This window comes from Ictalurus furcatus, chromosome 17 (assembly GCF_023375685.1).
Source record: "Ictalurus furcatus strain D&B chromosome 17, Billie_1.0, whole genome shotgun sequence".
NCBI classification, from domain to species: Eukaryota; Metazoa; Chordata; class Actinopteri; order Siluriformes; family Ictaluridae; genus Ictalurus; species Ictalurus furcatus.
Genome location: NC_071271.1, coordinates 22,380,676 through 22,408,098, shown reverse-complemented (window position 1 = coordinate 22,408,098; position 27,423 = coordinate 22,380,676). Strand labels below are relative to the sequence as shown.

The window sequence follows — 27,423 nt, the reverse complement described above, 5'->3', positions numbered from 1 at the left end:
AGAGATACTGTAGATAGATAGATAGACAGAGAGATACTGTAGATAGATAGATAGACAGAGAGATACTGTAGATAGATAGATAGACAGAGAGATACTGTAGATAGACAGAGAGATAGAGAGATACTGTAGATAGATAGATAGACAGAGAGATACTGTAGATAGATAGATAGACAGAGAGATACTGTAGATAGATAGATAGACAGAGAGATACTGTAGATAGATAGATAGACAGAGAGATACTGTAGATAGACAGAGAGATAGAGAGATACTGTAGATAGATAGATAGACAGAGAGATACTGTAGATAGATAGATAGACAGAGAGATAGAGAGATACTGTAGATAGATAGATAGACAGAGAGATACTGTAGATAGATAGATAGACAGAGAGATACTGTAGATAGATAGATAGACAGAGAGATAGAGAGATACTGTAGATAGATAGATAGACAGAGAGATAGAGAGATACTGTAGATAGATAGATAGACAGAGAGATAGAGAGATACTGTAGATAGATAGATAGACAGAGAGATACTGTAGATAGATAGATAGACAGAGAGATACTGTAGATAGATAGATAGACAGAGAGATAGAGAGATACTGTAGATAGATAGATAGACAGAGAGATACTGTAGATAGATAGATAGATCCATCTACAGGATTTATAAGCATAATGCCTTTTGTGACATTTTTATTTCTTCTTCTTTTTTTGTTAATAGTTGCTTATTTATTTTAATGCATATTTATTTATCTGTAATTGACACTTAACGAGCAATCAAACGAACTCCTGAGCACACGACATGAAGCAGTTCTGCGCCTCAGCTGGATTCCAAATCCCAGTGTTCCGCGTCCTCAGGTGCGTAAACTTGATGCGCCACAGAAACCGCAGCGCTTAGACACCCGAAACCCCCGTGTGTGCTCCTTCATCTCCCTCTGCTCCATCCTCCTGCTCCACCAGTCCTCTCCACACGCTCCACACTCCTTCACCACCCCCTCCTCCTCCACCAGTCCTCTCCACACACTCCACACTCCTTCACCCCCTCCCCCTCCTCTTCCACCAGTCCTCTCCGCACGCTCCACACTCCTTCACCCCCTCCTCCTCCACCAGTCCTCTCCACACGCTCCACACTCCTTCACCACCACCTCCTCCTCCACCAGTCCTCTCCACGCACTCCACACTCCTTCACCACCACCTCCTCCTCCTCCACCAGTCCTCTCCACGCACTCCACACCACCTCCTCCTCCACCAGTCCTCTCCACGCGCTCCACACCCCCTCCTCCTCCACCAGTCCTCTCCACGCGCTCCACACCCCCTCCTCCTCCACCAGTCCTCTCCACACGCTCCACACCCCCTCCTCCTCCACCAGTCCTCTCCACGCGCTCCCCACCCCCTCCTCCTCCACCAGTCCTCTCCACGCGCTCCACACTCCTTCACCCCCTCCTCCTCCACCGGTCCTCTCCACGCGCTCCACACTCCTTCACCCCCTCCTCCTCCACCAGTCCTCTCCACGCGCTCCACACCACCTCCTCCTCCACCAGTCCTCTCCACGCGCTCCACACCACCTCCTCCTCCACCGGTCCTCTCCACGCGCTCCACACCCCCTCCTCCTCCACCAGTCCTCTCCACGCGCTCCACACTCCTTCACCACCACCACCTCCTCCTCCTCCACCGGTCCTCTCCACGCACTCCACAATCCTTCACCTCCTCCTCCTCCACCGGTCCTCTCCACACGCTCCACACTCCTTGCCCACCTCCTCCTCCTCATCCCTTCACGAGCTTGCATGCCAGTTGAGTGCTGAAGTGCGCTCAGAAAGCAGAGTACTCTCTCACACTCTCTCTCGCTCTCTCTCTCTCTCACACACACACACACACACACACACACCTCTCTCTCTCTCTGTCTCTCTCTCTCAGCGCTCTTATACACTACACACATTACATTACACTACAGTACATTACTGCTGCTGGACTTTGGCTTGGACTCATCTAGCACATGGACGAGATGTTTCTCTCTTATTTTCTTCTTTTGAATGCCATTACAGATTTGGAGTTTACATATTACAGATTTTTTTAATTATTATTTTCTTTCTTTTTTTTTATTTTATTTTTTTAACAAAATGTTTTGCTTTGAAGGCGCGCGGCTGATTTGCGAAGTCCCGGAAACGGACAGCATCACTTTCTTCTAGCTTCTAGACGCGTAACCTTGTAGTTCACACACTGTTCTCGGGTCATTCCTAGAACCGGAAAAGGACCGGAGACAAAATTATTTAACATGAATGAATGAATCAATCAATAAACAAACAAATCATTAAAGCTCGTCTCCAGAGTTTCCGGATCAGGATCTTCCGCATCAGTTCACTTGACACGAATGCGCGCGGGTTTCTTGGAAATCTCTTGAAAATTCACGGATATGTGTGTCTGAGGTCTGAGTGTGTACAGTACGCGCGTGCGTAACGTTGCGATTTAACGCACACACACACACACACACACACACACACAGACACGCGCGGAGTTTCAAGGAGTACGCCGCGTGCAGCGCGTGCGTCCACGGATTCTCGTTCTCCGTTCCCGGGAAAGGCAGTATGAGCTCGGTGCATGCGTGTCCGTCTCCACCGGCTTTCCTCAGTCCCTAAGCAAAGGACATAAAGTGTGTTCTTGACGGGCACACACACACACACACACACACACACACACACACACACAGACAAACAGAGAGAATTAAAGTGGTGCTTGGATGTGTACTATGCCAGAATGGGTCCGCTAGCGTGGCTCTTCCTCTGCGGATTATTTCACTCACAGGCTGGGGGTAAGTTAATATTCAATCTTTCTCTAAACCTCATGAATGAATTGTAAACGAGTGTTTGGTGTGTGTCTGAAATGAGCAGTGTGCTGGGTTGGACATGAAACACACCCATGGGTTGCATGGGTTAATTGCTCATTAGTGGGAATAAACTTGGTATGGTGTTGGAGCGCAGTGTTTACGCATATACAGTGTATATATATATATATATATATATATATATATATATATATATATATATATATATATATATATATATATATATATATATAATAAGTTTGTTGTTGATGTTTTTTCTTTCTTTCTTAAATGTCTGTATGGACTGATAAAGATTTTAGCTGACTGGATGGAGAGGAGATCTTTTTTTTTTTTTTTTTTTTGGGATTGGCAGGTGTGTTTTTGCTCCTCATGTACCCTCACAAGTGCAGTGTGGTCCTTAAAGGTCTAATTATTCCCCTCCCTTGAATGAATGAATGAATGAATGAATGATAAAGGTGCAGCACATATGCAACACTGCATGTTCCCAGTGCCTTGTTTTTGTCTGAGATCCTTCAAATAAGTTCCGTTACACACGAGATTTCTTAAAAACGGTGGAAATGACAGAACTGCAGACACACACACACACCTGCTAAATCAACAGACCATTTGTCCATTTGTCCTCGCAAACCCAAGAGAAGAAAAGAAAGAAAGAAAGAAAGAAAGAGAAGGAAAAAAAACCAGGTCTAGAGTAATGAAAGTTGGTTTCTGTGTTATATCTCGAACATGTCCAGAAACGAGCACGCTGGTGTATGAACATGTCCAAATTTCTGTGTGATGGCAGAAAAAAAAAAAAAAAAAAAGGGTGTTGCTCTGAAACGGAAACAATGAACTCCTTCCCAACGTGTCGAGCGTCTCGGATGCGTCCTGCCGCTGTTTCTCATCCCACCGCCCTCCTGTTTCATCCACACACTTTCCCGTTTTGTTCCGAGATATCACATCACATGATGAGAAAACTGGCACTGAACCGACAGGAAGCGCATCTTGTACTGTATGCACTTTATACAGGAGTACAGTGTACACCGTATATTTAATCCAAACATTAATCAAAGATGACATTGTTGCTTGTTTTTACAAACTGTGACGTTCAAACCTGGGCGGCGAATCCATACGGGGGGAAAAAAACAAAAAAACAAAAGAATAATGATGTTTTCACTAAGCACCGAATGTTTTCAGCTTAATTCTGCAACGATCAGACACGCACGCGTGAGTTAATATCATTTGCGTACGAACGAAGCAAGCTGCACGTTGAAGACTGTATATGTGCATGTCTTTTTAAACAAGCTGTGCGAGTTTGTTTCAAGAGCACAAAGCTGGTGTAATAAAATATCTAATACTGTAGATGATATTGCTGTGATGATAATATTCACCCTCGTGCTCGTACAGCAGCGTATTCCTGGACCATAGGCTTTAACGACGGACGTGAATCTTCTCCGTCTCGCTACGTGAGATTCTCTCTTCGTACTGTAGTTCTGCTCTTATTTATACGTCGGTATCAGTGCCGAGAACTTGAAATGTGCGGGGTTTAGACTTAGGTCCGTGGTTCGATCCTGAGCCGGTTCCGTGTGTGTGCGGAGTTTCACATGTTCTCTCTGTGTCCGTGTGGGTTTCCTCTGGGTTCTCCGGTTTCCTCCAGACTCTCAAAACATGCTAGTAGGTGGCTTGGTGACTCTAAATTGCTCTTAGGTGTTAATAAGCGTGTGAATGTGTGTGTGTGTGTGTGTGTGTGATGTATTCCTGGCTCACGCCCACTGTTCCCGGGATAATCTCCGGATCCACTTTAACCCTGGCCGGGATACTGAAGATGAATGATGGAATGAATGCAGTTCATGTGTTTTTATTTTTAACGTTTCATTAGTTTTCAGCTTGGACACACCCTCTCTCTCTCTCTCTCTCTCTCTCTCTCTCGCTCTGCCTCCCTCTGTCTCTCTCTTTCTCTCTCCCTGTCTGTAATTCCTCCCATCCACTGGTTGCTAGGTTCTCTGAAGGCATGAGTAAGAGGGTGAGTGCATGAATCACCTTGCACCCCTGTGCCAGGGCATTTTGAGGGCTAATCTTCGGGCACTGAGAGAGAGAGAGAGAGAGAGAAATAGAGAGCGAGAGAGAGCGAGAGAGGGAGGAGCAGACTGTTCTGAGAGCTCCTCTCCAGGAAACAAAAAGGCCATGGAGATGCATTGAGAGCAGTGTGGCGTTCGGAACAAAGCCGCTCTGGGCCTGAATGGTCGCGGCCCGTCACTGTGTTCAGGACCGGAGTGATTAATGCCGCTGGATGGAGCAGTGGAAAATCAGTGGGGGTGGGAGACATGGAGAAGAAAGGAAGAATTAGAGATTCAGGGCGAAAAGCTGGTGTCGGGGTTGGGGAGGGGGGGTGACAGAGTGCGGAAAGAAAAAAAGAAAGCTCGGGAAAACATGTGAAACGGGTTTGGCACATGATAAGCAATATGACGATTTCACGATAAAGATCACAAGCCACTTTTTTCCGAGATATCATCCGTATCATCACTAGACTTCTTTGAAACTTTGAACATCAACGCCGAACTGCTCGTTTCTTCTCAGCATCTTTGTCTGTAGGTTCGTTAACTCAAGAAGTTGCTACCAGTGACTTAAAACAAACAGCTACCAATTAGTGAGCTACCCATTAGCTCAGTGGTTTTCAAAGTGGGGGCCGCGGCCCCCTTGGGGACCACCAGGGGGCGCCCGGGGGGCCTCGACAATTTGGTGTGAGAAATAAATTCTCACTCTCAGACAACCACACACACACATAATCAATTCCTAATGTAATGTAATGTAATGATGTAATATCCAATTATTAATAAAAAAAAAGGGGGGATATATTCAGAAGTCTGTGTTTTTAATGTGTTTTAAAGACATCTTGCAAAAGGAGGGCCTCGGTCAAATGCTAATGCCATTTGGGGGGCCTTGCCCTGGAAAAGTTTGGGAACCCCTGCATTAGCTAACCAAAACGATATCTTAGCGAGTGACGATCTCTTGAATGTAGTCGAATTTATGTTGAATTTGCTATTACGAGAGTACAATGAACCAAACGTATGAACCTATTTTTAGACGTGTTTAAGCTAATATTTTGATTTATAATAATCCTATAATTATTAAGATTAGATAAACTTGCCAAGATGGCTTTTTTTTTTTTTTTTTTTTGCAGTGAAGCAGCTTTAAAAGTTTGCTCGAACCATTTATTGTCATTTAAAATAAAACTTTATTGAAATGCTAGTCCTTACAGCGCTACCGTATATCGCGGTATGATTTCGTCCTGTAGTTTATAGTTTACGCCTCTGATTTCGACCGTGTATCCGTCTCCGGTTTGTAAGCTGACGCTTTGTCTCCATCTCCTCCTCCTCCGGAGAAGATGAGCTGAAGGACACCGGCAGGCTTGTATACCCCGGTGAGATGATCTCAGAGCAACATGCCGCTTCTCTGGTGCCTGAGGCTTCAGTTCAGCTCACTCAGGAGAAACCTGAATCCACCCCACTGGGTTTGTGTGGAGGAGGAGAATGTGTGTGTGTGTGTGTGTGTGTGTGTGGTTGTTTGAGTAAACAGCACATCAGCTTCAAGAAAAATGAGCATCACTGTATGACTCAGACATATACACCACAGCGCTGTTGAATTCTGGATTCCGATTGGTCCGAAGGTGTTGATTCATTTTCTAGGCCACGCCCACACGAGCCAAGCTAGAGTTTTGTCTACAGAAAGTCAGAACTTCTTGTGTGTGAGCCGCAGCAGAGATCGAGCTCGCTGAAAAGACACACCAAGCATTTGACATTAGCGATGAAATGAGCAAGCTCCGTGTAAATGAGAGCAAGCCGCAATTAAAGTGTGGGTTTGTGCCGAGGTCACAGCGTAAGAGCCACATCAAGCCTCGCTCCAGCCGGATTGTTCTGCGTCTGAACGTTGGCCGAGGTGCCGAGCGTCGCTGCTGTAATTGTGGCTCGTTTTTGGAGAGGACAGGCTTGTGATAATGACGAGCACTCTTCTGAATCCTTCAGGCAACCACACTGGAGTCTAACTATGGACGGATGTGTGTGTGTGTGTGTCGGAACTGTTTAGCAGTCTGATTAAAAGGCTAAACCGTGCTCTCCAAGAGGACGCGAAAGAACATGAGAGCTGGTTGAACACAAAGAGACAGTACGAGAGAAGAGAGGAAGGTGGATAATGATGGTTAAAGTGTAAGGTCAGTGTGTGCTCCTCACTGACTCTTATCTCTCAGCTCTTATTGTTCGTTGAGTCTGAGAGGGAGTGAAGTCCCCAGCAGGGCCGTGCTCTTTCCGTCTCATTAAACCGCTTATTTTATTTCCAGAGGCTAAGCAGCACCATCCGAAACATAGTTCTTTTGGCCGGAAGGTGGAAAAGAAAAAAAAAATCTCTCATAACGGATAATGGCTAACGTCACGCCGCAAAAACGCTTCGCAAGAACGCACGCGTGGTTAACGCGGTTTTATCACGGTTATTTCAGGAGACGACGGAGTCGCTCGGTTGGCGCATGCTCAATGGCGGTTAATGCAGCTGTGGATTTGAGTGACATTTAAAGGTAACTATTGTTGCTTAAATTTATGGCCGAGCTCAGCAATGCCCCCAGGTGCAATCCTTTCTGCACTGGACGAAAATGTCACACGTAGCTCCCAGAGCCGCGATAGGCCCGTCCAGAGAGAAAAACGCAAGACGAGCGTGTGCGAGAGCGATCCGTTTTCAACTGCTTTAGCTTTCCTTGGCTGGAACGCAGTCAAGTAAATCAGTGACATTTCCTACAGGAGACGCTAATGCCTCGTTACCGAAGCCGAGGCGCCGATCGAGGATAGACGAACTGGATCTGTAGCTGTCAGTTATTATTACAGTCATTATCTGTTAAATAATGGATTGTTTATGAAAAGTTTGCGCTCTTAGTAGCCCTCTCATTAGCCACTGTGTGCTCTATGACAAACATAAATAAATAAATAAACCGTTTTTGAATTCTGTTTTCTGTTACTGTCGGCAAACTCTGCACTAATAAGTCTTTTCCACTGGATAGTTTGGTTCGGTAGGATATGGTTATTACACCAAATTCAGAGCTATCCGTACCAGGTTCGAGTATCCTTCTCCCATCACACTGTGAGTGCTGTGAGTTGCTATGATGGTGAACACGATTGGTAGAACACTAGAATTTGGTTTTTACAACTTCACCAGGTCTGTGGTTTACAAGTTCTCGTCATGTCTGTGTGCGGTTCTAATGAGTTTTCTGGCTTCCTCCTGCTAAATCACCTTTAGGTGTTCTTTAGTTGGGCAGCCCTTGCCCTTATGTGGACAGTGGTAGCTTAGTGCTTAAGACCTTGGGGCACTGCCAAGCTAGCACTGCTGGTCTCCTGAGCAAGGCCTTTAACCCTCAATTGAATAAATGAGATAAACGTAAGTCGGTCTGGATAAAGGTGTCTGCCACATGCCATAAAAGGAAAAGAAAGGTGAAAGGTGTGAATGTTTGTGGTGTCCTGCCATGGAGGGTGGACATAAAGGGTGTGTTCCCGCCTTGTTCCGTGACTCCAATCAGGAATGAGATTTTCTTTGCACACACTTATCTACTATTTCCTAGGCGAATTCTCTATTAAACAGCGAGTTTACAGTCGATGAGTGACCTAAATGAAGGCAAGGGTGCCAATACTTTAGTCTTAGACAACGGTGAAAGTTGGCAGATGTTATATAAAATATGACCAAAAAAAAAAAAAAAAATGCAAGGAGTTCCACGTCCAAGTGAACTCCAGCTCGGTTCGACTGTACTGTAGTGTGAGAGTGATTCGACTCCGAATCGACTCACCTGCAGAGAGCGAATCGAAGAAACCCAAAGTATCGATTTCGCTCTGATTCGGACTCTGCGAACGGACGAACAGGTGTCAGTAAAAGCACGATTAAAGTTCCGTACGTGTGTACATGTGCGGTTTGTCTTGTGGTGTGTTTCTGTGACGACCAACAACGAAACCATTTCTCACTGACACTAGAACCTTATACGTTGGTACTGAATAAGGCGTCCTATAGAATAGAAATGTAAGCTTAAAAATGATTTCTAAATTAGACGGCTCGGTTGTCTGTCTTTAATCTGTCGCCGTGTGTGTGTGTGTGTGTGTGTGTGTGTGTGTGTGTGTGTGTGTGAGAGAGAGAGAGGTCTGGAGCTGGTGTTCGCTGTGTTTGATTACGTGTATAGGGGAGGAATGTAAGGCCACTGAAGCCTCCACCTGAGAGAGAATACGTATAATAGGACATGTTGTCCTGCCCCCACTGACAACGTTAATACCACAGTGTTCATACCCTCAGTGACTACACACACCTGTACAAACACTTGGGAAGAGCTGAGGAGTGAGCTGTGGGTATGCATGCGAAATGCACACACGTTACACTCATACAAACATGTTAGGATTTGTTTTATTTAAATAGGCTTTTAATACACATGTTTACTTTTAATGATTCGCTTCTTAATAACAGATATACTAGCTTCTCTGGTAATCTGGTTTTTTTTTTTTGTTTTTTTTTTTTTCCGAAGCAGGTGATTTCAGTCAATCATGTTTAGGCATATTTTTGCATCAGATAACCGCTTTACCCCAACCATGGAAGCCGAAACGTCAGTTCTGGATGTGTCGGGAAAACTAGTGTACGTTTATGACTGGCGAATATTTCGGTTATAAAATTTGGCTTTCTGTCCACTCATTACATGGAAAAGATATTATTCGAGTCTGGCTAGTGTCTTCCTCTCATCAACTGGAGGCTACAGCCTGGACATTGCTGAGGATGGTACCGCTTGAAGTACCATGAAATGGTTCTGGACCTCAATTCCACATGGACGTTCTCGCTGTGGTTGCTGGGACTACGGTTGCTGCGATGTCCTTGGGACTGCGATTACCACATGCAGTTTTACACTCAGGTCTCCTTTAGTGAACAGTGGACTAGTTCAACAAACAGACTTCATATAAAACCATAACGAACTTTCTTTTACTTTCACACTATCCGTCGTTACCCAGATGAGGACGGGTTTCCTTCTGAGTCCGGTTCCTCTCAAGGTTTCTTCCTCATATCATCTTAGGGAGTTTTTCCCTCACCACCGTCTCCACCAGCTCGCTCAATAGGGATAAATCCACACACTTACAATCTCTATCCTGTGTTTATATGTTTCCCTAAAGCTGCTTTGATATAATGTCCGTCGTTAAACGCGCTACACAGATAAAATTGAATTGAATTGAATTCCTTTTCTATTTTTTTAATGTCTAATCATGAGGCGAATGTGTGTTGTGCTTAGGCCTGTCACGATATAGTACGATCTACGGACGTGACCTCGATCACTTTTCCTGACCTCGATATTACCCGTCGTGCTTTTACATGTGTGTTCGTTTACATGATTGTGAACGTCAGCACATATAATAATATATCAAATGTGTGAATATTTTGTTTCATTTTTGCATTTTCTCATCAACTACAATACCGCTGACTAAAGGCTCGTTCACACCACGGACGGTAGCTATAACGATAACGATAACGATAAGGATGTCGTTCTGAAAATCGTTCTAAATATAAAAGAACAGCAGAGGCCACACCACAACTGTAACGAATCGTTTCACAGTGTGAGCATCACGGTCAGAGCGATTTCTTCCAGCTGACGGACGATAAAAACGCTGACAGCCAATCAGAATCCATCCTGCTTTAAAGAGCTCGAGCATTTAAAGCAGCAGACGACATAACTGCGGTTACGGTAACGTTCTTGGTCTGAACAGGCCTTAACATTCGATGCCATTTTTGTCCGAGTAAAATTGACCAACCTTACTAAATATGACATGATGAAATACTGACTAAATTTAAAGGAAATCTGAATATTGTCTAATATTCTTAAGAATTAAAAGCTCATCGCTCTTCGAAAAGAGTGTACTTGCGTTCCTACGCTATTATATTATCCTTCTATCAGTGGCATAAAATGGTCTTAAAATGACAATAATATCGTTTATTGCAATTAATTCTGGGACAATATATCGTCCAACTAAACGTAGTTATCCTGACAGGCCTAGTTGTGCTAGTAGGAGAGCTATATGACTGCTTTGCGCTGCTCGGTTTCATCAGCGTTTCAACAAAACTGCGTGTTCCTGATTTGGAATCAGTTGCATGTGCTGTAGCTACATTGGCGATGAATATTACATCACCGTGATTAGTTCTAGTTTCTAGTCTCTTGACTCTTGTCATCGAGCCAATCATTTGGATTTGTCGTTTTACCGCATCGTAGCTACTTTGCATAGAATTGAGAGCAAAATAAAGACAATTCAAATGTTGGTCGTCATGCCGTTGCTTGCTGTGCACGTAGAAAGAGCAAGTCGCTTGCTAGTGTGAATGTGGGAGAAGTTATAGTTATAAAAAGCAGAAGTCTATAAGGGTGGTGTTGTTGTTTGTTTGGTTTTTTTTTACGTTTGTTGAACCTACTTGTCCTCCGGGCAACTCTGAATAAAAAATGACTAGACCGAACATACAACCTTGCCCCCGGTGCTCAGACTACTGAATTGTTTCACACACCGTCCTCGGCTGAACCGAGCCAGACTCTCAACCCGAGGTAATGATACAAAAGAAACTAGCGGGGGATCGATTTAAAGGCCCATTTCTCTGGCCTTAGATAGTGTTGGCGAGATAGCACACTGGCCTTATCTCCCTCTACATGTGGCATGCTACCAGCTTGGGTTCACGGAGGCAGTGAATTATACACGCTTCGCTCCGGTCCCTGCCTCAGTTTGCCCTCCGGTTTGCTCTATCTGAGCAGCCCTGAGATAGGGAGGATCTGTGTCAAGGTTGAGTGACTCACCATAACACAAACAGGATAGAGTACACACAGCAAAGTTCGCATCAGGTTCATTTAGAGTGTGTACACAAAACTGCCCGTGTTGTATTTTTTTCTATTTTGCATCATTTAGGTCACGATAGAAGTACTACAAATCCGAGGGAAGCCGAAGGTCCTCTGTAGCGTAGCTGAAATCACTCAAGACCCCGAAAACGCAGTTTCGCAATTAATTACACGCACTGGAAGGAGTTGTTTAGCATCGCATTCATTCATTCATTCATTCATCTTCACTAAGGGCTTTATTTTAACCCAAGTCAAGGCACAAGACGGGAACAACAAAAAAAAAAACATCACAGAAATTCTAATGGTTTTCACTACAAATACCATTACAAAACATCAGCTAACCATTAAAACCATTGCCATCACTGGTCCTTAATGGTATCCACTATAGATAACATGCCACCAATAGAAAGCAACAAATGACCAGTAGAGACCCACAGGGACCATTAGAGTTCCCATTAAAACCAATACAATTCCCATTAAAACCAGAGTTTGTGGTTTTTTTATTTATTTATTTTTTATTCAGCTGGGCAGCCTTGATGGGATTCCAGACCACAACATGGCACCATACACACACACACACACACACACACACACACACACACACATACACATATTCACACACTCATTCACACCCAGAGACAATTTAGCATAGCCAGTCCACCTACTGGCATGTTTTTGGAAGATGGAGGTAAACACACGCCCAGTTGATTAGCATGGTTCATAAAAGCATTAATGTGCAGCTAGCTAGTTAGCTGAAGTTATCCTGTCTTATTTAATTTCTTTACTCAAAAGTGGCGCAAAATCCTAAACGTCACTGACGACGATGCTCTTTCTTGCATTACGTCTAACGGGCTTCCCGTGTGTTTCATCGATGCTGTAACTTTACATTTCTCTGCGATTTAAGCTCAGCTCGCAGCTTAAATGTTAGCAATAAGTAATCCTGCTAATATGCTCAAAGTCCAATGCTAATATCTGATCAAATACTGCTTCCGTTTACACTGGAAAAAGCAAACATTTCTCAGGCATGTCTTTAAAATCACATTGTAAACGCCAAATTTATGACGCTGCTCTGAACACGTCGTGCAAGCGTAAAGCGTCCGTCCTAACACTGCACTCTTTCACCTCTAGCGTGATTGATGATTTCGAGCTGTAAAAGTAGTCCAGGGTTTAAACTAGTTCATAGCAGGAGTTAAGGCTCGAATAATTGATTGCATTCTCATTTCCATTCCATTAGTGCATTAAGAGTTGGGGCAGATGATAACCTACATCAATATCACACATTTCAGTATTGATCGCTTGTATTGAATGAGAGTGGATGCATGCTAGCATCAAGAATGCATGCATTAGCTTAGACGCTTTAGCAGCTGCCGCCGTGTTAACTAGCGCTACGCCGAACGGAGCTGGGTGTAGTGTTCAGGTAAATGGTAGACAATGAAGAGATGATGGACGTGGGATATCTTCTGTACAGTGACCCAGCCACATGTTTTTCTTTAGCAAACAACGTCAGAAATCAGTGTGTAGTTTCCCCAAGCCAAAGTCCACGGTTAGTTCAGAAAGTTCACAGGTTGCGCTTTGGTATTGACCAGCGTTTCAAGCTCGTTACAGCCGTCTACACAGAATCGGCCATGGTTCAGATGAATTTCTGGCCGATCGAATGCGGATTCGAGGCGTGGTCGATCAGTTTTACGGCAAGACCCTACAGAAAAATATGACCAAAAAATAACAAGATATCGCAATCAAGCTTCATCACGTGATTGCTGATATATGTGCACATTTTTGTATTGAAACTTGAAATGTAAATGAAAACGAGGCTTTTTCTAATTATATATGCGTACTTAATAGAGCAACAGAATATTCAGAACATGTTCCATCCGTCCATCCATCCATTTTCTATACGACTTATCCTACTGGGTCGTAGGGAACCTTGAGCTTATCCCAGGGAGCATCGGGCACAAGGCGGGGTACACCCTGGACGGGGTGCCAATCCATCACAGGGCACAATCACACACACGTTCATACACTACGGACACTTTGGACATGCCTTTCAGCCTACCATGCATGTCTTTGGACTGGGGGAGGAAACCAGAGTACCTGGAGGAAACCCCCGCAGCACGGGGAGAACACCCAAACTCCGCCCACACAGGGCTGCAGCAGGAATCGAACCCCCAACCCTGGCGGTGAGTCGAACGTGCTAACCACTAAGCCACCGTGCGCCCATATATCTGGATGATGTTAGAATTAAAATACAATTATCTTGAGGTCAAACTACACCCAGTATCCACTTTAATAGGAACACCTGTACACCTGCTCATTCATGCAATTTTCCGGTCCGTCAATCATGTAGCAGCTGAGCAGTGCATTCAGTTATGCAGAGCTTCAGTTAATGGTGTGAAAAAGACCAGGTGAATTTTTTATTTCCGGTATTGTAGCCTCGGATTTGGTCTTGGCTGACGGGACTGGAACTCGATGGGTTCTTCTGCAGTTGTAGCTCATTCATCTCAACGTGTTGCCGTTTCGAGACGCTTTTCTTCCCACTACCGTTGTGAACAAAGCATGAATGTAGTACCTGTCGCTGGCTTGTCGAGTGCCCATTGTTAAGTACGCTATACAAATAAAACAAGTTGAAACCTTCATGCATCGCTGTTCTCCCTAAGAAAGGAGTTTCGGTTGAACTGTTGGTTGAAATGTTTATAAAAAAAAGTTCGAAATGATAAATGGTAGACCTCAAGGCATGGTTTTTTTTTTTTTTGGTGTTGCTATTGGCAGGATCTGCACTAAGTGTGTTTCTGTGGCAAACATTTTTCACTGAAACCATGAGCATACCTGTGCCAACCCCTGTATGCTGAATCAGATGTCCTATAAAATAGAAACGTAATAAATCTCATTGGTCCGCTGTGCGTTATTTGGCTTACGCAAGCAGAATATTGGGCGATCCAGAGACTTTTGATTAAATTGTGCTCTAAGCCCCAGTTTGATCCCGCCATCTAGGGATCATTGCAGTCCTGCTGGCTTTGAACTAAAAATATTTAGCCAATGTATTGACATGAGTGATCAGTTTGCAAAAGCGAAGTCTCCTTACAACCCCTTCAATTATCCATTCATCTTTCAACACAGATTAACATGGCATCCTAAATAACTTTAGTTTTTTTTTCTTCTTTCTTCTATAACACCCCCCCCCCCCCCCCCCCCCCATTTCCAGAGCAATAAAGGCCGTATTTATTTTTCTCTCTATTCAATTTGCCTGGCTCCAGGGCCATGTGGGTGAAGACTAAAGAGATTACAATACAGGAGGGGGAATCAATCGCTGCTTTTCATTTTGCTCAGCCAAGCCCAGCCCGACGGGACTGTTTAGAGTTGGCCCATCACATGTAGAGAAAGCTTAAGCTGAATCGGTGAAGAAGGGCGCAAGCACACCTGCTTTTGTGGAATAATCAGAGCTTGGGGCATGTCTGCACACAACACACACACACACATTTTTACACAGGGCAAAAAGCCACATTTAAACACAGTGGGAAAGATATTCGTCTTTTCCTGTTTCTTATTAAATAATGAAATATGCGTAAAGTATTAAATACGTATAGGATCCATAGTTTGTATACTGACACCTAGCAGCTCGTTTGATGATATCTGGAAATGCAATCTGTGCTTTGATTAAGGGATAAAATGCTTTGGGGGTCGTGCTGTTATAGGAAAATAATCAATGACTGGGTGATGTGATAAGGCGGAGTCGGAGTTACTGTAACCACCCCATTTTTGTCTATTTGTAAGCACATCCTGAAGTGTTTTTATTTCTCTTATACCACAGCGATTAGAATGTTTCCTTTATTCACGAATGTATTTATCGTTACATTGAATGTTGTGGAACATCCACGAATCAAGTTAGTTCTTATTCTCACTATCCTGTTACCGCTGTCAAAGTGCTGACACTGGAGACTCCTTCCTTAAATGTTAAAGAAACGTCTCCTTACAGACTTCACTCTAGCAGTGATTGTGTGTTTATGTGCAGCTGCAACCTATTAGTAACGTACGGGAGCACTACTGTCTGAGCTGCTGTTATAGAAAATAAATCTAACCTTCTGATCAGTTGAGAATACTACGTAGTGAAAAAAAAGTGTACAAAGCATCTAAACTCTTTATCCGTGAGTGTATATCAGTCCATACAGGATTTCGTGGAGTTTTGTTGGTAAACGAGACCTTTTAGCTGTACTCATGTTCGACGCACGTGAATCGAAGAGCGCTTTGGCTGAACGTGCGTCGTGATGACGTCACATGACGTGTCTCGGCGCGAACCTGCAGAAAATCGGCGGTAATTTAGAAAAATAGTATTGGAATATTGCGGATTTGATTTTGATTTTGCACGGATTTCGGCGATCGAACAATCACGAAATCCTGGAGAGGCTGGTATATTATGAAAGCAACGTAAAGCCCTGAAGAGCAGAGGGAGAGTGAGGCTGGATGACGTGCATGTGGAAATGGCCAGAGCTGGACAGTGGGTGGTGGGGAGAAGGAGCAGTGGAGTGTGCACTCCGGAGTGCATTGGCCCGTTGGAAATCACTTGATGTGCATCACAGAGCTCGATGTGCCTGCCAGCCGCTCTGACAGCAGCCCAGCGGGAACCGCGCTCAGATTCCTCACGCTCACCCGCCCTCACAACACAGCAGAACTGACTGACTCGCTCGCCATCCTCTCGACTTCTCATTCGAGTTTAAACTTTGAAAGACCGGTTCCGGATGGGAGAAATAACACTCACACACACACACCCATAGAAACAGACTGTAGGGCACTAATATACCACATTCTTGATTCTGATTGGTCAGAATGTGTTGATTCGTTTTCTTTAACAGCAGCTCACAGGCAAATCACATGCACTCGTTCTGTTATCGTTTTGAACGCACCACATAATCTAAGGCTAATACTAAAAAATTAAAAAGTGCTGTTATTTAACAAAGAAAAACATATCTAATCATTTGAAACGCTGAGGTCTTCTGTGAGGAGACGTTTATTAAACGTTTATGGAAGCACTCTACTCTACTCTACTGTATGTTGGGAGTTTCACCCACATGTTTCATTCCTCTTACAGTATACCACAGCAATCTGATAACACTTTGTGCGTCACGTCGTACTTTTATCCGTTTATCGCTACATTCAATGCTGTGGAACATCCACGAAACAAGTTCCCGTTGTCACTTACATTATAGTAGCTGTAAACATTCATTTTCTCACCAGCCTCTCTTTTTTTCTCTCTCTCTCTTAACGTTAATGAGACAAAATAAAACCACAGCTTGTCATGTTACAGACAAAGTGTCAGAAAACCGACCGTTACAAAGCGCTAACACTGGAGAGACCTTACAGAAAACTGCACCGTTATCAACGATTATACGTTGTTTATTTTTATCCGTTTTCATTGGTAGGCTCGGGTAATGTGGAAGATCCGTCGTTGCATTAGAAATCCTTGTTACTATAGAAGCAAGAACGTATTAGAACGATCGCATGAATAGAAACCTGTAATTTTCCTTTGAGTTGGTGTTATAAAAAAACAAAAACAAATCAAGGCCATCTGACCAATCAGAATTGAGAATACAGTGCTGTGGTATAATAACATATATATATATATATATATATATATATATATATATATATATATATATATATATATATATGTGTGTGTGTGTGTGTGTATATATATATATATATATATATATATATATGTGTGTGTGTGTGTGTGTGTGTGTATACATATGTATGTATATATAATATATATATATATATATATATATATGTATATATATATATAATACACAGTAATGGTTATGTTAGAACTAACACTGAGAAATTTTTATAAGATATTTATAATGTGATATCTATAAAAAGCTGAGATTTACAACAATATATAAAATGTAAATGCGTGAGATTGCGTAATGTATATGAGTGTGTATATATGGTTGTATTCTTTTCCCAACACACATCCTGAAACATCTTTTTCTCCGTCCATTTTTCCCCACCTGTCTCTATCAATGGCAAAGCAAATGAGCTCGGCGCGTCCGCTGTTATTTCTATACATAATAGCCATCACTTATTTGCTCATTAATATGCGGCTAAAACACAAGCGGCCCTGTGATTTAACCAGCTTCTGGGTTTATACAAAGACAGGTTGTTAACAGAGCATGGCTAATTTCTGAAACATATTTTGGTTTCGCATTACACCTTGCCACTCTGATTGGAATCCCTCCGGACCCTGTTTGGATAGTTGCCAGGAGTTACCTCTGATTGGCTCCACACACACACACACACACACACACACACATACACACACACATACACATCTGCTTGGCAGAATAAGTGATTTGTCTTCGGGGAGCTCTTTCGCCCTGCTGGTGGGATGAGACGCTGTGCCTGGTATTGATTTGGTTGGTGGGCTGAGGGATATCTCTAGGGAGCTAATAAAAATAATTACGAAAAGATCATCAAAGCTCAGCAACCTTCTGCCCTGCACATGAATAAATATGTGATAAAATTAATCAGAGGGGAGCTGAGGCTGCTTGTGTGGTCAACAGAGACGCATTTTCGACTGTAGAGTAGGCGTTACGTACTTTAGGTGATGCACGACTACTTATTTTGGCTAATTGACCAGTCAGCCAAAAAAGTTAAGATTAACAGACTAGAAAAAACAGTACTTAACTGTAATTCCCTTGTCACTGTGTGGGGTTTTTCTAACTTAAAGATTTAAAATAAATCATTAAAATGGACCGGATTTTAATGTAAAGCTTTAAAGGTGATACTGTATCCTTGTCTGTAGGACTCCGGTCAGGTCTGAAGGTTTTTTCTGTACTGACTTGGTCTTATCTCGGATTTATTGGCACGTATAGTTGGACTTTTTGAGCGTTGGTCTCGCTAAATATGGTCTCGGTTTCGACAGAGAGTCCGTGTTGTTTTTTCATTTCTCATGCACAAAGTTTGACAAGAACTCATTCCTTCTTCGAGAAAACAACCTAATCACGGGCACGAACGAATGAAGCCAAATAGCTGAAGTAAAGGTCTTGAAAAGGATTTGATGGTTTTCAGCCTCGATCTTGACTCAATCTCGCTGTCATTTGGACTTGATTCGTGGGTCTCGACCCTTTTAAGACTCTAGGATGCATACTAAAGTGACCAAAGTTGTAGGTTTGGAGCTAGCACTCCGACAGTAGGGAAAGTTACAGTTTTGTAGCCTTTTTTACTGAGAGTGTAGGCTAAAAATGACACTTTGAGCTGAGCCATATCACTCATGACATCACGACATGACCTAGCTTTGGGACTGAAGGATTTTCCCAATGATGCTATAGACCATCTGTGGCCAGGAGTTTAAAGAGCATGATTGCCCTCCCAAATGGAAGAATGACCTTCCCCTTCTTTCAAGTCAAGTGGGTTTTACTGTCATTCCTCTATACAGCTCGTATACGATGGATACTCGAATAATAAGTACAATAAATGGACATGACAGTGCATGCTAACTAGACATGACAACAGAAGAGTTTTGCATGGAAGAAACCAGTCTCGAAACTGTAGACTGTACTGTACATCAGGGGTTCTCAACCGTTTTTGACCGTTGACCTCTTTTTAAGGACTACAAATTCTCACGACCCTGTAAGGCATTGAACCCTGCTCACTGTAAATAAGTGCTAGCAAATGTTTAGAGTTGTCAGTGTAGTCGGGTTCACGTGTTGCATTTTCACAAAAAGCACAATGTGCAAATATCTGTACATATTATAAACATGCATTAACACTGTATATGATCTCATAAAGTTCATTAATTCAGTGTGATTTTCACTTTCAGTGTGTTACCCATACCAGACGTATGCTGCGGCGCTAGGCTACAGACTGAAATATCACGCATGTATTTTGTATTTTGGATACCAAATACACATTTTTTTTTTTTTTTTTTATAAATGTCTGTTGTAAAGTCCTTTATGATTAACAAGGCAGCGTGTTGGATGCGTCACGCTGTGGTCTGGCGTATATTGAGCTCGAGTGGACCTCCAATCTGAATGGTGGCTAATGATATTAAGAATAATCTGACAATTTCATTTATTGTTTTAAAATAATCCGTAAAGCAAGTCGCTGTACATTGTAAATAACGGTTGGTAAAAACCTCTGGTGAACCCATCCACCTTTGCCCTGTGGTATTATGGTATTTGGGTAGAAAAGGCGAGGCAGCATCTTACCATTGTAGAGTGGGATGTGTCTTAATTAGTCCGGGTGGGTGTTGTTCTCCTTCCTTTCAGTTCAATGAGGGAAATGGACATTTGGCTGTATGTATGACATTTGGCACATGTACACCAGTGGTCACCAACTTTCTTCCTTGAGATCTATCTTCCTGCAGGTTTCCTCTCCAACCAAACTCTAACACACCTGTTTTAGTTGAACGAGAACTTCTTAATTCGATGGACAGGTGGCCATGATTGGTTGGAGCTAAAGTCTTTAGAAAGGTAGATCTCCAGGAACAGGGTTGGTGCCCACTGATATACACCAACTAGGGCAGTTACGGTCTCTTCATATGATGCTATGAGTGACATTTAGAAAATATGTGTTGGCTGGCTATACCCATCTCAGTGGAATATACCATCCTGGATAATGGGCTGAGAACTGTGTAAAAAGTACAGAGTCACCTTAACGAGACAAATCGAGGCTGTTGACTAGTCAGTGCAACCCCTAGCTCATGTTTGGCTAACAAACCACATGGTGTGTAGGTGTCCATGAAAAGAGAAAATCCATATAAATCCACAACTTAATGTTCATATGGAGAGAAAGAAACAAAAACAAAGCACCATTTGCCCTGCTTTGAGATGGCGCTTCCCTCCATACCTCCCACTATGTATTCTCTGCATTCTCCTTTTTCCCCTTCATTCATCATCCTTTTCTAAATGCATACGGGACAACCTGATGTACAGAGGATAAAATTAGCTCCACCCCCCCCCCCCCCCAAACCCCCCCCCCCCATGCGGCAGAGCAAGGAGAACCATTGGGAAGACAGCATTGTCCTTGACCAGCACGTAAACAATGCCTCATATTACAGCATCCCCCCTGAGGACTCTGTGCATCCATAGAAACCATGTCCTTCTCCCAGTTCTTCTTGAGAGGGAACAGAAGAGGTGTGATACATCCTTTGATCCTGAAATTCAATTCTATCGGTTTGAAAAGTAGTGGTGCAGCTGTCCAAGGTTGTACCCTATCATCAGAAGATTGGGCTCGGTATCTTCAGGATTGGCCATCCTTGACCAGATGTCCAACAGAGGATAATTGGTCCTGTTCTTTAGGTGGGATCATTGGACTTCCTGATTCCTCTGTCACTATCAAAGTGATGTTAGCTCATATCTAGAGAACAGAGCAATTAATGTTGCCCTCAAAGCAAGTCTGGGTTCTCTAGGAGTACACGAGAAGCACTCGAAACGATGTGGCAGCTGATTTGATTGATCTTGGAGGAAATACTTGCTAGACCTCTTCCTTGTACATTGGTATCAGTCCTGGTATAGGGCCGGGGTCCAGATGTGAACCTAGCATAGTATTTCAACGAAAGCAACATAAAGAATATTGTAGAAGAGCCGATAAGCATATAAAAAAAAGTGCAAATAGTTCAGCGACTCTCGTTTTTCTAAAAATGCACTAGCTCTGTAGAGCCTCTGTTATGGGTTTATACAGTCACATGCATTTCGCATTTCAGACGAGGACTATCTAAGGGATGGAGACATTAGTTCAGAAAGGAAAGAATTTTCTCAGGCGTTCATAAAAAATAAAAATAAAAAAAAAATTAATTTCCCCATCTCTTGTCGGATTTTTGAACTGCCAACCTGGTCAAACACTGAAAATATTTAAAGATAACTGGACAAAGACATGCGCATTTATTCTCCTAGCATCAAATTCAAAGCAGATGTCCATGGCGCTAGTCAAAAGTGGTGGCGTTAAATGATTACTGTTGTTGCGATTCAGTCATGTCGGTCGCTTTTCCGGACCATTGTGAACATCAGATTTTATATAACATGACCTTTAGAAATTTTACTTTAATAAGCCTGCTTAGGAGAGTGTTCGCTAGCAATGGGATCCTTATTTGATTGAGTAGCTGTATAATAATGGCAGCTTTTCATGCCGTAACCTTTCCTCTTTTTTTTTGTAATTTCTAAAATGATCCCATTTTGACCCCACTTGCACACATGCAGAACGTCCTGTTCATCCTCTTTCATATGGTGATATACGGCGGGTAGTGGGTGAAATAACCGTGGTGCTATAGCAGAGGTCTAAAGGGGAGTAATGACTCTTTGATTGGAGCAGGCCTGGACCAGAGTGAAGTGCACTCGTCTGAACTGCAGAGAGCCCTTGATTGCACAACAACCTATGATCACATTAGGAGAGGGCACCGGTGAGAGGCTTTTACATAAAACAGAAAGAGACCGGGGGACGGAAAAGTGCTTCTACGGAATGAAGCAAATTGATTTAGCCTGAGGAATGCTGAGGAAATGTACCTTAGCCTTTCGGTTTGATCTGCTACGTCCCCGTGCGTCAGAGGAGAAACAGTGTTGGGATTGAAGGTATACAGTATAGATTTATCTTTTATATGCGTTGACCAGTGAGGTCAATGCAATCACGGTAAAACGAAGTTCCTTCCATTTTCTTGATTGTTTACAGATAAGTGGGAAGCATTAATTATGGCCCGTGATTGGATAATTGGAGTAGATCATTTTAGACTGAACTGATTACGTGTGTCACGTCTAAAGGTGCCTGCTTTAAGAGATAAGACAACAACATATGTGTGCGTGGCATGCCAAGAAAATACACAAATCTGTTTTACAGTTCTACATGGTGAGAAGCACACTTGGCACAGCCATGGTGATCCCTCGCGCGTTTGCCTTTACCCGTTTTTTTTTCTTCTTTTTTTTTTCTTGTTCTCAGCAATCACACAGGCATCTGCTGAGTACATTTTTTTCCTCCTGCTGTAGAGAAGCAGCGGGCAGATGGTGGCTCAAGGTTTAAGTGATTAGAGGATGTAGATCGGAATACAAATTGGATTAAACGAAATTAAACCGAACGAAATTGAATTGCGTGGCCAGTGCTGATGTCTTTGCCTCATCTATGTAAAACCTCTGCCAGTTACTCAGCACTGTAGAAGGGAAGCAGATGCTTCAATCAGGTAGCCGTGTGTGTGTTTGTGTGTGTTTGTGTTTGTGTGTGCAAAAACACTTTGTTCATTAAATAGCATTTTATGCAAAAGTCAGGACTTAAGACCGGAGTCCTAATTTTGAATACGGAGAGTTTTCGCCAGCGATCCTCACATGGCCGACTTATTCTCTCCGTAGTAAGAAATAAATATCAGCGTACTTATCTGGGGAAATCTCAGTCAGTCCGTACAGGATTTCGCGGAGTTGTTTTGTGATCATTGCCACTTGCAGAGATTTTTGTGCTTTCTAGTGGAAACCTACTCGAATTGGTGAAATCGCAATTGCACAAAATTGTTCCGTACGCTCTTTCGCAGTAAGGTTAGTTGGTAAACGAGACCTTTCAGCTGTACTCGTGTTCAACACACGTGACTCGGAGAGGGGTTTGGCTGAATTCGCGTCGTGACGACGTCACGTGACGCGTCTTGGACCGAATCTGCGGAAATTCTTCGGTAACTTAGAAAAATTGCAGGTTACTCCGAATATCTCGGCGTTTACTTGATTTTGCGTTCACCAAATACCGAAATCCTGGAGGGACTCCTCAGTGGCATTTGGTGAGAGCGTGCCGATCATGGAGGACAACGAGCAAAAAAGCGATCCAGGTTTCTGATAGGAGCAAATCTTATTAATGTATTACAGAGATGATCATGCCAGTCTAATCAGGCCGTTCCGAGTGTTATTGTGAGGTAGATCAGGACCTGGAGGTCATGACATAGCATGAACCGTGAACTGTGTGTGTGTGGCTGTTAATAAATCATCTCACGTCGCACTTACGTACCAGCTCACTCGTCATGAAAAGTAATGCCGCTTTATCCTTGTCATCGTTGTCGACGCCGATCTTCAATCCTCAGCACACAGGCATCCAACATAAACAAATGATATAGATTCTAGCTTACACGAATGGCAAGAGACAAGAAGAGAGTAGAACATGTTTACATTACGTTTTCATACACCTTTTAAAGACGGTCTAGTCTTTAGCGGATTAGATAATGACCCATTAGTCGCTCTCGCGGTTGTTGAGCTTCACAGTGGCCCGTTTCCTGTCTGTTACCCCACTTAGATAACAGACAGCAGCTCTGATCGTTAATCAATGAGAAGGAAATGGCAGGGATTAGCCAAAATTAGTTGGGGTGTGGAGGAGTCACCTCTTCTAAACCAGGGGTCAATACAACACACTGGGAGGCAATTGACGTTATGGAGTCTTTAGGAAGGGATGACGCCCATCACACTCTCTCTCTCTCTCTCTCTTTTACTTGATTTACTCTGTTATAAACATGAAAAAGGACGCCGTTTCGTTCTGGCTGCACCGTGTATCTATCTTGTCCCGTTTCTTGTTATCAGATCCACACAGTTAGCTGGGATTATACACAACCCGCATTCAAGCTCTTATCAGCCTGCTAAACAAAAAGCCTCCTGTTTGTACTTTGCTTCCTCTACAAATCTCAACCCTCAGTTGTGTACGTCAGCACAACACCTGGTCCCCTGAGGGAGGTTCTCGTCCTTGTCTCTGTTGCTCAACTTGCCCCAAGCGTCTCCCTCTATCTTCTGAGCTATATATCCTTTATAACATGGATAGCATGACCTATATAGCCTTCACAACACACCTAGCATGATTATACTGTATACATTTACATTTTAAAATAAAAAGTTAGCATGAACTATATGGCCTTCATAACACACCTAGCATGATTATACTACAGTATATATATACTTAATAAGACAGCTAGCATCAATCATACTGTAAATATTCATAACACAACTAGCATCCCACATACCAGCTAAAATGAACTGTATAAGTATCCTTCTTAACGCAGCTAGCATGAACTATATATCCTTCACAACAGCTAGCATGAACTATATATCCTTCACAACAGCTAGCATGAACTATATATCCTTCACAACAGTTAGCATGAAATATATATATCCTTCACAACAGCTAGCATGAAATATATATCCTTCACAACAGCTAGCATGAACTATATATCCCTCACAACAGTTAGCATGAACTATATATCCTTCACAACAGCTAGCATGAACTTTAGATCTTTCTTAACATAGCTAGCACAAACTCATTCGTAAGAGAGCTAGCTTGGACTATACTGCATATCCTTCTTAACACAGCTAGCATGTCTTCTACTGTATATATTTTACAACCCAGCTAGCATGAACATAACATAGCTAGCTTGCACTTTTATCTTGAATCACACTCGTTCACACACACGCACACACACAGCAACACATTCATGCAGTATTCATGCAGTGTAAACAATGACCCTCTCCCTTCAGCTTTTCTAAACTCCTTCTCCGAGGTAAACTATTCAAATCTGTGAAAAGAGTGGAAAAGGAGCATTTTAGAATCAACAGAGCGCCGTCACCACCAGCCACATCGTATTGAAGCGTGTAAAGCTAGCACGGCAGCATTAGCCCATCAAGCTAAGCCCCTGTCTTTGGCTGGGAGTTTTTTAGGGGATCAGGGCCTGCTTTTGTCTCCGGCTGGTCCAAACTTCAGTAATGTAAATGCAGGGTGGCCCTTGGCTCCTTATCTCTGGGATTAAGACTCGCGCCGCACGCTCTCCCACACGCTATTATCATAAGGGCCAGACTCGGAGCGCAGCCTGCCAGCATCAACCATACACGAAGCAGAGCCATGCAGGGGAAGGCTCAGGGGATTAGCATTTTAACACAGTGTGGGTCTAACCCTTCGAAAGCCCTCTGTCATATGGGTCAGGTCCCAAATGGCCCGCTAGGACACCCGGAATTAGTGTTTTGGGTAAAAAGGTTGGAATTGTAGATGACGTGGGAAGAAAATAATACTTGGGATTGACAGGTCAAAGACAGGTGGTGGGACTTCAAGGACTGGGATTCAAGGATTAGAGTGAAACTAAGAAGTCAATATTTATTTTATTTGAATTTATTAAGCTATTTATTTAGCCATTGGAATAACATTTTTAACAACATGTAAAATAAAATAAAAATGATTTTGATAGGGTTTGTTTTTCATTGTGAAGTTTTTTTTTTTCAGTCTAGCTTGAAATTAATGGACGTAATTATTTTTCTTTTATTTTCTTCTTTTTTTTTTTCAATTTATTGTGCAGAATTGATGTCGGGATCGGAGTATTAAGGTAAAACCGCAGTGTTAACCACCTGGCGTTTGTAAAATCCAAACCAAAACTGTTCTGTTAGATCCTCCCGGTTATCCTGTATTGTTTTCGCACAACCCATAAAGAGCATCGACGAGCATGGGAAAGGATTTTCAGGCTACCTTTCTATCAGGACTGTAAATATCGATCATCACTGAGACGAAGACAGTATACTGTGTATTGGGGATTTGAATACAAAGCGCTTTATTTATTGTTGTTAGATAAAAACGATAGTCCAGTCGTGCCAAGTCGTGAACAGCACAGGATTAAAGTCCGTGCCAGACAAAGATTAAGGCTGCTCTTGAAATAAATGACAGTCAGTATGGATTCAATCGAGAGGCTTAACACAGAAACCATTATACTTTAGAAAACATATACACTTATATACCACAGCTCTGTTTAATGCTCCATTCTGATTGGTCAGCTCGGTTCTGATACGTTATCGTTTCTATGGTAACAGCTCATTCACTAGGATTTAACTATCATGTGTAATCACTGATATGGTGAAGTGTCATGGTGAAGGAGTCCTCAGGGTCAGTGCTTTAAAGTTAAAACTGTAACTTCAGGAGATTATATTTTACATGTAAAGCTGTTTTTTTTTCCCCTTTTAATGTTAACAGAGAGAGAAAAAAGACCGCCCGGTGACCCTAACTCATGAATTCTGTTTGCGTTCTCCAGGATCTCGTCTGCGGCAGGAGGATTCGCCGCCCCGCATCGTGGAGCATCCTTCTGACCTGATTGTGTCCAAGGGCGAACCCGCCACCCTCAACTGCAAGGCCGAGGGGCGGCCCACGCCAACGGTGGAGTGGTACAAGGACGGCGAGAGGGTCGAGACAGACAAAGACGACTCTCGTTCCCATCGCATGCTGCTGCCTACCGGCTCCCTCTTCTTCCTGAAAATAGTCCACGGCCGCCGGAGCAAACCGGATGAAGGATCGTACGTCTGTGTGGCCCGCAACTACCTCGGGGAAGCAGTGAGTCGTAACGCCTCCCTGGAAGTAGCATGTAAGTCTCTGATTTTCACATGCACACACGTTGGGTTCTTTATAACGTTCTCCGAAATTACCTCATGGCTGATTTTGGTCATTTCTGCTGACCCAAACATGGAATGACTGTGTGTGTGTGTGTGTGTGTGTGCGTGTGTGTGTGAGAGAGAGAGTGTGTTTGCCAGGAGCCTGAAGGGAGGCTCCAACCTTGGAACATTATTTTCTTTGTTGTTTAATGTAGATTGCTGTTGGCCAATAATCGTGTGATTACATGGACATACAATTTTGGTCTGCGCCTAATACAGGAAATAACATACAATTAGAGTCTTAAAATAGACAGCAATCAGAACAAGTCATAAAATGGATGAAGGGTTAGAAAAGCCACGCATGAGAGCTCGCTTGAGCTGTATGGACTTAGACGATCTGGTCTTAAATTT

General features: G+C 43.1%; 1 protein-coding gene across 1 annotated transcript; it reads left to right on the top strand.

Moving 5' to 3' along the window:
- Positions 1–1,622: 1,622 nt before the first annotated feature.
- LOC128621049 (roundabout homolog 2-like) lies at positions 1,623–27,112 on the top strand. The gene is made up of 2 exons (XM_053646527.1): positions 1,623–2,802; positions 26,679–27,112. Exons 1-2 carry the CDS (start codon positions 2,748–2,750, stop codon positions 27,110–27,112), a joined length of 489 nt encoding a protein of 162 aa, XP_053502502.1. The 5' UTR covers positions 1,623–2,747.
- The last annotated feature ends 311 nt before the right edge of the window (positions 27,113–27,423 follow it).

Coding starts and splice junctions, on each gene's coding strand:
- LOC128621049 (XM_053646527.1), top strand. CDS start 2,748: ATGGGTCCGCTAGCGTGGCTCTTCCTCTGCGGATTATTTCACTCACAG. Junction 2,803..26,678: donor ATTTCACTCACAGGCTGGGG/GTAAGTTAATAT, acceptor TGCGTTCTCCAG/GATCTCGTCTGCGGCAGGAG.